The following is an 11,462-nucleotide window of genomic DNA, read 5'->3' as shown; positions in this document are numbered from 1 at the left end:
TCCAGAGAATTTCTTAATTGTAACCCAGCATGTTTTGAAGCTGTGCACATCAAATAGTGATCTTTCAGAGAGTTTCTGGATGCTCTTGGGGATTATCTCAACTGGAGGTGCAGTGCCAGGTCTCAGCTCATCTGACTTCACTGATTAGTTGTGCCACAAGCTTCCCATGCCCTTATGGTCAAAATCTATGACATATTATTTCCAGTTCTATTTTATACAAGAAGACATTCCAGCTGCCTTCCTGGACAAGGCCCTTCCATAGCTGTTCCTACAAGACACAGCACAGGAAGCGCTTACATGCGTGTACAATTCTAAACAGGGTTGTCTTTTCCAGGGGTGCTAGCTTTTCTGTTACCACCAAAGTCACCTCTTAAATCAGCAGCAAGACTGGGCTGGCTACAGCCCAAATGCTTTGCTTGACTTGTCCTGATTTCGGTGCCATTTTTCAACTTCATCGGGAAGTGAAGTATAAACAAACAGGAAAAGACTGTTTCACGTTACAACTATTGTATCTGTTCTGACCTGTTCAAGCTTACTGCTTCCCACCAGGAAGCTGAGTCAGAAGCTCAGAGTTACCCTGGCAACATAGAGGGCACTACACATTGTGGACATTTTCTTCAGACCCGAGCTGTTTTCCAACTTCATGTGTGAGATCTGAAGTAGGTTTGAGGCGGCACTGAAGGACTGGGTACAGCCCGCAGTGCCTGTAGGCTGGAAGGACTTAAGCCGAGCAGTTCTTCCCAGGCTGCCCTGCTCAGCCAGACCCAAACCACTGTGTGCAGCTTAAGGGAGGAGCTTCATGCCACACCTTGCACTGTACTAAAGGCTGGTCTCTCAGCTATGGCTCACCACATGCAGAACTGAATATCACCTTACTATTATGATACAGTTTTATAGAGGAAGTCCCTGAAAAGTTCAGGAACAAAATACAGCTCCTTGCACTCTGTTTGATTCAGCTGGGAAGATTGAAGACATCTGTGCAACTCCTGTTCCTAAAATCCAGCCTTTTAGACCCCTCTCAGGAAAAATCTTCTCTGAATAACATGCTAGTTGGTGAGAGCACTTCATCTGTCCCTATCCACAGCTCCTGTTCTAATCAGCCCTGTGCCTTAGGGATTTCCTTTAAAGCATTGGTTCAGCACAGAACACCTCAGGTTGGGTCTCTCTCAAAAGGCTTAACTTCCAGAGTCCACTTTAGAAAGGCACAACTGTCCTGGGAAGTAGCAATCTGGCCAGACAACAGATGAAACTCTCTAATGTAAAATGAAAGCCTAACTTTAAAAAAAGTATTAAATTTGAGCCCTGGTTTCACCTGTTTCAGTGCAAGGGCTTGTGGTTGCACCTTAAATAGTCTTACAGTTGATCTCCGTTCTCCTTTTAGAGTGGGAGAGTCTAATTACAGGGAAGGGAAAGTGGTAACGCTAGTGCTAGGCTGTTGTGCAGTCAGTCAGCTACTTGTGCTCTGTTACAGTAGGGGGTTACTTGAGGCTCTGAAAACTTGCTGCAAAGATGTCGCGGGTGAGAGTTCCAGGTAGGTCTGAAGCAGGTGGCGAGAAGAGGAGCCACGGGCAGGCTGGTTAGCCTGCAGCTCCGAGATCTTGATGGTGTGGTACCTTTGCAGGCCAGGGGACCTTGCTAATGGCTTTGAGTGGTTTGATTTCTGCTTGGAGACATTCTGGGATAGTGCAGCAAAGAAATACTGTTGTTTAAGTCTTGTTATGCTTGTACTGAAGAAAAATATTGTCCCTCCTGTGGTGTCATATATCCTGTAAACGTGTCTTGTAGTGATACCATTAAATCCCTGTGGAAGGTGTCAGAGGGATTTCAGGAGTCTCTGGTCAGCCTTGCTAAGCTCAGATGATGTGCGGTGCTGCAGTCCTGAGGGGATGTGGAACGTAAATGGGGCAGCAGTAGGAGGGCCAGCCAGGCTTTGCAGAACAGTACAGGGGCACATGTGACTGCCATTACAGAGCCCTGCAGTATATCAGCACCCGACAGTTCTGATAAGAGCACAGTTAGAACTGCAGTGCTGTGTGGTGTGACCTAGTAGGTGAAGCTAGTATAAAAGCCAGGCCCTGCAACATCAGTGGAGTTTGTTGACCTTCATGAATGTAATTTTCATCCACTGAACAGACGAAAGGTCAAGCCAGGCATTTCTGGGATGCTTAGTTTGCAAATGAATACAGGGAATTCAAATGCCAGGAGAGTGTGTTCTGCAGGCTGGATTTGGGGAAGTCAGCAGCTGATGACTTGTAATGCCAGAGCTCCAGCCTAAATTTTCTGAGTCAGATGGAAAGGGTGTGAGTTGCACCCCCAAAATGTTGATGCCGCACTGCATGACCCAGAGTGGAACTGCACGGTGGACCTGCATTGTCTCAGCTGTCTGATCCTGTCAGTGAATAAATGGAGGTGTGACCATAGGAGGATGAAACTTAGCACCTCTGAAATGACCATCCATCCTGATCTTCACAAAGGATGGTGAGTCAGAGACAAAAAATGGCAAAGTAGCTCTGGTGCTCTGAGTCACTAAAATATTTGCTTTCTTGTGCAGGCAGGAGAATGCTGTTCTGCCCTCTTATGTTATTCCTGTGCTCTTCTGCATCCCTGTGCCTGGACACAGGTGTAGGGAGAGACCTCCCAAACGGCTCGGTCTTATTAGATGACAAGGTATCTGTTCGTTGCTTGTAGTGTTGACTGAGGTGATCTAGGTTCTAGAAAACGCTGCTCCCCTTGGACAGCTACAAGGAAACCGAGAGACTGTCGTAAGGCAGAAGTTCTGCTGAAGAGCCTCAGGTTGGATGGCATCTGCAATGTGGTTCATTAATTTGTGCCCCACCGAGGCTGGATCGTGGAACAGTTGACACTGAACTTGCATCTTTATATGGTGCAAAGTGACAAGTACTATTCTTTCTTTTGTATGTGGAAGGCTTTGGCTAAAATTATACTTTATTAATCCCTTCTTAATCACTGATGTGATGATTAGATGAAAAGGCTTAGAATTTGAATGGCTGATGGTCACATCTGTTTTTATTTTGTTTCTGTTTTATCTCAAACAGCAGAAGACAGAGGTGAGTATTGCTAAGCTTCTCATGTGCTCTGCTGTGTTACTGCCACGACATGATCACTGGAAACAAACAGCAGTTACATGATCATGGTGATCTTTCAGCAGCTCCAGACGATGCTATTTCTCAGCAGTGCCAGCTGTGCCCTTCATTGTTTCAGGGAATGGTTCCAGCTTTTTGGTCCATTGATATCTGAAGCTGCTATTTGTTAAATATTGTCCTAGGCCCCCCTCAGCTCCTGCTTAGGAGATAAGCTTCTTTTTAGTGGAGTTCTTTCCTCCGTGGCAGGAAATGAAACATATTGAAATTTCACACACCTATTCACACCTTTGTTGGGTTTTTAGGTTTGTTTTTTGCCTTTTTTTTTTTTTTTTTAACAGAGATCCTGCCTAAAGTAACTTCTTTTGAATGCATCCTGGTCATAGTGGATTTGATCCATGAGGGGACAGATCCAATGCTTCACCTCCTTTATTCAGGTTGAAGTCCACAATATGGTGCCCCTGCCCACTTCTTCCTACTTCATGTTTTCTGAGGCCTTGTGTCAGCAGAAAACGTTTCTTTCTGAGACATGTGTCATCTCAGTGTCCCTAACAGTGGGCAATAATGGGATAGTGCAAAAAAAGGCATTTTATCTTGTAAGAAGTGTGTTGGGACCCACTGATGATGTAGTAACTTTACAACAGCAAGCAACTTTTGTTATTGAAATCCTGGCTTTGTGGCATTGCACTGCTGAGAAATGGACCTAGTGCCAGAACTTTCCCATGTGGTTTTAGATCAGCACAACCCCTTCTGCCTTACCATGTAACAGCAGGGAAAGGAAGCCCCTACGTTAGGCCCTCCCCCTCTAGCCCACAGCTAGGACCTTGGAACTGCAAATTCAGGGCTAGAGGAGTAAACTGTTTTGATCCCCCAACACCCTGTGGGAGGAAGAACAGCTAGGTTCATTACTGAAAATCTCTCGTAGGTCTGGCACGTTTCTGCCGTGCATGTCAGTCCCTTCTGCTTTGTTCCCATCTGCTGACCGTGTCCTGTCTGACGTGTCAGTGCTGTGGTCCATCTTTCAGCATCCATCCTCACTACTCTTCATGCCGAGCTGCCAGCTGCTGGCAAAACCTGCTCCATTAGTGGCCGTGTGCTGCCGTGCAAATGTGTGCTTCCGGGAGATGTTGCCAGAAGAGTCCTTGGGTTCTTGTTCTATGGCATTTTATTGGCAGTGGAAGGGCTTTTAACCTTCGTTCTCCTATATAAAGCTCCAGCCAAGCTTGTGTCGGTGGCACCTTTTGTAGGGCCATATTAGCTGGCACCTTTGCAGCATGCTGCACGTGATGGGCTGCGAGGGGCCTAGTCCCACACGAGGAGCTCTTCGGTGCACTGTGATGGTGGGAACTAAGTGCTTGGGCTGCCAGCTCTGTCCATCTCCACCTCTGTCTTCATCCTGACTGGATGCCTTGTGGAGCAAGTGGGTCTTGGGCTCCCTTGAGCTGTGAGGGCTCTGCTGATCCTCCCCTCTTCCCCCCAGTACGTGCTCTCATAAGTGCCCTTCCCAAAGACTTGCATCTTTGTACTACTCTTGGGCATTTTTGTACTACTCTTGGACTGCAGGTTGTATTTACCTTTCCTGGGGTACTGGGGGTGTTTAGGTATGTCTCCAGACCACTATTTATGGCCCAGGCTCTGTAAGCTCACTGCAAATTCTGGAGGTTGCTCAGAGTCTTCTGGGCAGCATGAAGGTGTAGGTGTCATAAGGAAATGACAGCAGAGCATTGAGCTGACTGCAAGGGACACCTGCCTGTTAGGGTGGCTGGGAACCAGGTGCCTGCGTGACCTTGCACTCTGCTCCTTCTCCTTGCAGAGATGGATGAGGCAATGCGCTCCTTTGCAGAGAAGATCTTTGCCTCTGAGGTGAAAGATGAGGAGGTCAGACAAGAGATCTCTCCTTTTGATGTGGAAGAGATCTGTCCCATCTCACGCCAGGAAAGGAGAGCACGCATGATGCTTCAGGAGAGCTCTGCCACAATGGAAAAGCGGTGAGCAACAACGAGGGCAGCTGGGGAGAGGAGAGGAGCATTATCTGCACATCCCCAGCCAGAGCTGGAAGAAAGCAGGGGACACATAAATCAAGGCCTGTGAAAACAGCTCACCACACCCATGGGATAAATCCTTGGTAATCCCAGGGCATCTGTCAGGTACTTCAGGGTTTTCTCTCCAACCGTTCCTGCTGTTGGACAGAAAGACACCCTTGGCCTGTTCCCTGGGGGTCAGCACAGCAAAGGCCACAGAGCTGTTGGAGAGGGAGACTTGGAGACCTTTCACTGGAAAGGTGCAACTTCCAAGGTCCACGCTTGAGAGTCTGTAGCTGCCGTGTGTGTTGTGGCCTCCGCTCTCGGCAGTGTCTAAGGTGCTCAGAAAGCACCAGGGAGACGATTCACGTTGTGTGTTGTTGGAACATGGCTGTGGCAGGTGCCCCTGACCCTGCACCTGCATGTGACCTTGGAGTTGGGGGTTTGCCTGAGGCTTTCCTTCCTGGCAGGAAGAAGCGCCTGCTCCGCATGAAGACAGTGGCGTTGGCAGTCCCTGTGGCTCAGAAGTCTATAACCAGACTGTCTGCTATCGATGAGGTCATCTCTACCTCCCCCGTGTACCAGACTGTGCCCGACTTCCAGCGGGTACAGATCACGGGGGATTATGCCTCTGGGGTAGGTGCTTGCATGACTATACCCTTCCCCGTGCTGACTGCCTCCTCATCTACTCCCTGCCTGTCCCTCAGTAGTGCCGGTGTCACAGGAGTCTGTACCAGGTCCAGTGGGGACAGTCGGTGTCTTCCAGCTCAGCCTGTGTCTCGTGAGCATCTGATGGTGCCCCACTGCATCCCTGGAGGATCTGGAGCTGAATTCCTTAGCAAGAGTCTGTGGAGTGTGGCTGCTTCCATGGGATTCTCTGGACAGGGTGGAGGGGAGGGCATGGTAGAGGAGGCTACGCCTGTTCTGTTGTAGCCTGCTCCTGCTCGCACGTGGCTGTATCTGTCCGAGATCTGTGTGTGTCACAGAATCCCAGAATGGCTGGTGCTGGCAGGGACCTGTGGAGGTCGTCTGGTCCAACCCCCCTGCTCAGGCAGGGTCACCTAGAGCCAGCAGACCAGGACTGCTACATCCTGTGCTAATTCCCCCTTTTCCTCCTCCACAGCCTCCTATTACATCTGTGCTGCTTCTGAGATACTGCTGGCAGGTTGCTCCCTCCTGGACTGGAGCAGGTTGCTCAGCTTGGAGCTGCATAGCAGAGGAGTGATTATGGGAATCCGAGAGTCCCTCTGTGCGCAGAGACATTCCTTCTGCCATGACTGTAGCTAGCTGCAAGTGCCACATGGTATTCTCCCATGCTGCTCCAGTCTGACCTCTCTTAACTGCCCAGAACACTTGTCTGTGCAGTAAATCAAAAACTGCTGACACGCTGGGTCAGTGGATGTTGTTGGTCCTGCTTCAGTTTCAGCCTGAGCTCCAAAAATAGCTTTTAGTGTTTTTCTCAGCCCTGGCTTCTATTTCAGTGCCAACTACAGTTTACAGTGAGGAATGTAAGAGGGGATGGCAGCTGGAATTCATTGGTTCTGGTGTGTGGAACTTCCCTTTGCCATGTCTAGGACTTTGCCTATCATGCCTTCTTTGGGAGGGAGGGTATCTTGCTGTGAACTGTCCTCCTTACATCTTGGTGTGGCAGGGTATCTCTCAGGCAGCTGGGTTGCATTCAACAACAGCCCTCTTGCAGGTGACAGTTGAAGATTTTGAAGTTGTCTGCAAAGGCTTGTACCGTGCCCTGCACATCCGGGAGAGGTACATGCAGCAGTCTGTGCAGAGATTCCCCAGGACGCCGTCGCAGTACCTGCGAGCCATCGAAGGCGAGGTCTGGAGGGCGAGTGACACTGGCCCAGGTACATTTAAGCACCTGGAGTGTTTTCCCCTCTGGCTTCAGCATGGGGTGGGCAGGGGTTGGAAAAGGCTTGTGGAAGTGCTCCACAGGGGAGTTGCTTGCCCAGGCCTCCTCTTCAGCATCGCGGTGGCCAGAGTGTCCCTGTTCTGTGCCTGGGGAGCAGCGTGGCGGGGTCTGGGCCGGCCGTCTGCGCCTCACGGCATTCTCCTCCTGCCCAGTGTTCACCCCGCCAGCAAAGGAAGGGCAGGATCCCTTCGAAACTGGGAGTCTCGCTGAGGACCTGGGATACCACATCCAGATGAAGGATGGGGTAGTTTACATCTACGGAGACAAGGCAGCGGCTGACAGAAATGAGCCAAAGGACCTGCCCTACCCCAGCCTCGAGCGTTTTGTTGATGACATGAACTTCCTCTTGGCCCTGATCGCACAGGGACCTGTGTAAGTGCACAGCCCGGCACTGCTGGGTACGGCTGAACAGGTCCTGCCTCAGCAGACGGAGGGAGGTCAGGGCAGAGCCAGGGGTGCCCCCTCCCCTTCCTGGCCGGAGGGAGGAACCCGCTGGTGACAGGCATGCAGCCTGCTGGCTGCCAAAGCTCCTTGGCCCTTGTCAGCCATCTTGACTGGGGTCTTAAGGAAAGTCAGCATTCAGGGGGTGGAGACGTGCCCTGAAGGTACGCTCACCCCTGGCTAGGCCTTCCTTCGAAGCTCTGCAATAGAGTCAGGAGAAGCACCTTAGGGAAGCAGGCCAGGCCAGCATGAGCTCCTCCACCTCGGGTGAAACTGCATCCCTGTGTCTGACGGGCCGTGTCCCTGTGTTGAGGGGTACGGAGCCCAGTCACTGTTCTGCCCTTTGCTTTCACTAGTAAGACCTATGCTCATCGGCGCCTGAAGTTCCTCTCGTCCAAGTTCCAAGTGCATGAAATGCTAAATGAGATGGAGGAGATGAAAGAGCTGAAGAACAACCCCCACCGGGACTTCTACAACTGCCGTAAGGTAAATGGCAAAGCTTAGAGCCCTGATGACTCAGAAGACAAACTGTCTTGGTGCCTTCCCCTCCCAGAGAACTGGACATTAGAGTCAAGGCCTGTGGCATCTATGTTGTTCCTGCTAATGGGATGGTGCTGAGTGGGCTGCTCTTGGCCTAGGCCTATTGTCTTCATCTGCTGGGCTGAGCCGCGCTCCCCACACAACTTGGGCTCACCTGAGGGGTTTGCTAGCCCCCCCAGGATGGTACCCGAGCATCCCGACTTGAAGCTGGATAGCTGTCCCTCTGGTTTGTCAGGTGGACACACACATCCACGCTGCAGCCTGCATGAACCAGAAGCATCTTCTGCGTTTCATCAAGAAATCATACTGTCTGGATGCTGACCGTGTAGTTTATGATGCCAAGGGGAAGCAGCTCACCCTGAAACAGCTTTTCCAGCAGCTCAATCTGCACCCCTATGACCTGACAGTGGATTCCCTGGATGTCCATGCTGTAAGTGTTAGGACATCAGTGTGAGACCGCTTGGGTCGCTCTCATCCTCTGCTGTAGGCATGGCTTTTCCCCTCCCTGAGTACCCATGACGTGTTGTGCCATGTTAGTGTTTGTGGCAGGATGTAGCAGCTCCTGGCTTTCCCATTTTGGGTTGCTGGGACCAGTCCCTGCTCAGCTGGTGTGCTTGGACCCAGTGTGCCTGTGTAGTATTTGCCCCTGATCCCCCTTACTCCAGGGGCGGCAGACATTTCAGCGCTTTGACAAGTTCAATGACAAGTACAACCCCGTGGGTGCCAGCGAGCTGCGTGACCTCTATCTGAAGACGGAGAACGCTATCGGTGGCGAATACTTTGCTACCATCATCAAGGTGAGAATACAGGGGAGGAGAGAACAGTTAAGCCACGGTGCTGCTGTGCCCAGGGGCTGGAGGGTCCCCGTGTAACCGTCTGTCCCGGTGAGCAGGAGGTTGGCTCTGATCTGGAGGATGCCAAGTACCAGCACGCGGAGCCGCGCCTGTCTATCTACGGGCGATCAGCTGAGGAGTGGCCCAAGCTCGCCAGCTGGTTCAGCAAACATCGGGTCTATTCCTCCAACATGAAGTGGATGATCCAAGTACCCAGGATTTAGTATGTGCTGTGGTCTGAGAACACTGTGCCTTACAGTGCACTATACCTCATTTTTTATCCTGAAGGGATTATGGGGACAGTAGTCCACGTTGTTCCTCTGCTAGAGCTAATGCCTGTCTCTGTCCACAGTGATGTGTTCAGGTCTAAGGATTTCCTCCCACACTTTGGGAAGATGCTAGAAAATATCTTTGTTCCTGTGTTTGAAGCAACTGTCAATCCTCGAGCCCACAAAGAGCTCAGTGTTTTTCTACGCCATGTGAGTGTCACTTGATGATGTTGTCAGGATGTGGTGAGCACTCACATTCCTGTTTGTGCCCAAGAAAGGGAGTATTGGCCCTGACATGGAAATTGTCATTAGTGGGCTTGTGGCCCTACTGCCACATTCTGGGAAAGGGATGTGTCCCCAGAAGTGCTGGGAGGGTTCAGACTCCTGGAGCTGGCTGCTGTGGGAAATGGTGCCCACTCTCCTCCTGGAGAAGTGGTTTGGTGTGAGCTTTATTTCCAGCCTTTGGTAAAGCTTGAGGGTTTGTGAGGGCCAAGGTTTGCAACCTTGCTCCTGACTGTGCTCTTGCAGGGGGCAGGGGTACAGGCTACAGCTGGGCTGTGGCAAGATGCAGAGGGGCAGGGCAAGCCAGCCCACCTGGGCAACATGAGGTGGGGAGCTTTGAGATGCAGCTTTTTTGTTACCTTGCTAAACAGATCACTGGCTTCGACAGTGTGGATGATGAATCTAAGCATAGTGGACACATGTTCAGCACTAAAAGCCCAAAGCCAGAGCAATGGACTTCTGAAAAGAACCCGTCCTACACCTACTACGTATACTACATGTATGCCAACATCCTGGTGCTTAACAACCTACGCAGGTGAGGCCCAGGCTTTGCTAAGGGACCTGCGATGGGCTGGTAGAAGGGGGGCTGCCTCTTTGATTGTTGGTGTGGAAGAAGTGGGGCCCTCCTTGGTCTGCTACCAGTGTAGTGTGGAGCCTCGTGTCCCAGAGCAATCCTCCTTGGTAGGAAGTGTGTGGGACTGGGTGAAAACTTTGGGGTTTCAGAGATGCCACCTAACCCTGTTGCTTACCTGCTCTGAGTCCTCCTTCCATGTGCCTAGGCAGCGTGGTATGAACACCTTCCTCTTCCGTCCACATTGTGGGGAAGCCGGGGCCATCACACATCTGCTTGCAGCCTTCATGACGGCAGATAATATCTCCCATGGTCTCAATCTCAAGAAGGTAAGTGGAGTGCTCTGCCAGAGAGCAGCTCAGGCATGGCAGAGGAGGAGAACGTGTTCACAGCTGGCCTCCACTGTAGCTGACAATAATTGTGCCTCTGCTTTGGACTGACACAGCCTGGCTTCAGCCAGGTGTCACACAATTATCTGGGTTTCTCCAGGCATGTTTGGGGATGTAGCTGAGAAATGTATTCAGATTTCAGGGGTTCAGCCTCACAGAGCTATCACTGGATATGTCTGTTATCCTTGGAGCCAGCTGAGTTCTGAGATCAGACAGGTTTGAGTTTGCTTGGCCTTTTGTGCTCCAGGATTGTTAGCTTGCCTAACTCTTTTCTTGCACACAGGAGCTCTGTGCACAGGATTTCCTGGCTGGGGCACTGGGCTGACCTGAGGAGTAACCCTAGAGAAGTGGAGGGCACAGCAACTTCATCCCTAACCTGTCAACTCTGCTTATCTCTGCAGAGCCCGGTGTTGCAGTATCTGTACTTCCTTGCCCAAATCCCCATTGCTATGTCCCCACTCAGCAACAACAGCCTCTTCCTGGAGTATGCAAAGAACCCTCTGCCAGACTTCCACCAGAAGGGCCTCATGGTGTCCCTTTCTACAGATGACCCCATGCAGTTTCATTACACCAAGGTATGGTGGGAGCTGACCCCCTCCTGCTGTCCGCACCCTGGGGCCGGGGCTGTGTGGGCCCCCGGGGAGCAGCAGAGGCTGGGCCTTGGGGCAGCTGGGCTGTGCCAGCCGCTAACACTGCCTGCGGCTGCAGGAGCCGCTGATGGAGGAGTACGCCATTGCTGCCCAGGTCTTCAAGCTCAGCACCTGTGACATGTGTGAAATTGCCCGGAACAGTGTCCTGCAGTGCGGCCTGTCCCACGAGGTACGTGCCCCTTCGGGCGCGCGCGGGCTCGCGCCAGGCTCTGAGGGGGCCCGGCCGCCTGTCGCCGTCCTCGGCCTGTACCGCTGTCCTGTCCCCGGCAGGAGAAGGCCAAGTTCCTGGGTGAGAACTACCTGGAAGAGGGGCCCCAAGGCAACGACATCCGGAAGACAAACGTGGCTCAGATCCGCATGGCCTACCGCTACGAGACCTGGTGCTACGAGCTCAACCTCATCGCCGAGGGCCTGAAAAGCGACTAGGCCCGGGCTGGG

The 11,462-nt window shown here is 51.8% G+C and overlaps 1 protein-coding gene across 2 annotated transcripts in view; it reads left to right on the top strand.

Moving 5' to 3' along the window:
• Window positions 1-555: 555 nt before the first annotated feature.
• Window positions 556-11,462, top strand: part of LOC113488910 (AMP deaminase 1-like) — a 58,410-nt gene continuing 47,503 nt past the window's right edge. Inside the window, exons 1-15 of one of the 2 annotated variants that reach the window (XM_026864335.1) lie at window positions 556-1,531; window positions 4,915-5,089; window positions 5,593-5,758; window positions 6,822-6,984; window positions 7,202-7,421; window positions 7,847-7,976; window positions 8,266-8,460; window positions 8,696-8,827; window positions 8,923-9,086; window positions 9,216-9,342; window positions 9,786-9,949; window positions 10,194-10,314; window positions 10,776-10,949; window positions 11,083-11,193; window positions 11,295-11,450. In XM_026864335.1, the coding sequence (XP_026720136.1) occupies window positions 1,510-1,531; window positions 4,915-5,089; window positions 5,593-5,758; window positions 6,822-6,984; window positions 7,202-7,421; window positions 7,847-7,976; window positions 8,266-8,460; window positions 8,696-8,827; window positions 8,923-9,086; window positions 9,216-9,342; window positions 9,786-9,949; window positions 10,194-10,314; window positions 10,776-10,949; window positions 11,083-11,193; window positions 11,295-11,450 (2,220 nt within the window). In that variant the 5' untranslated portion in view covers window positions 556-1,509. Of the gene's footprint in view, window positions 1,532-4,914; window positions 5,090-5,592; window positions 5,759-6,821; window positions 6,985-7,201; window positions 7,422-7,846; window positions 7,977-8,265; window positions 8,461-8,695; window positions 8,828-8,922; window positions 9,343-9,785; window positions 9,950-10,193; window positions 10,315-10,775; window positions 10,950-11,082; window positions 11,194-11,294; window positions 11,451-11,462 lie in introns of those variants that run through there. The other variant, XM_026864333.1, reaches the window with a different exon arrangement.

The sequence above is a fragment of the Athene cunicularia genome, assembly GCF_003259725.1.
Source record: "Athene cunicularia isolate RWA chromosome 26 unlocalized genomic scaffold, athCun1 chr26_part1, whole genome shotgun sequence".
In the NCBI taxonomy this organism is placed as follows: Eukaryota; Metazoa; Chordata; class Aves; order Strigiformes; family Strigidae; genus Athene; species Athene cunicularia.
This window is presented reverse-complemented; position numbering and strand designations above follow the sequence as displayed.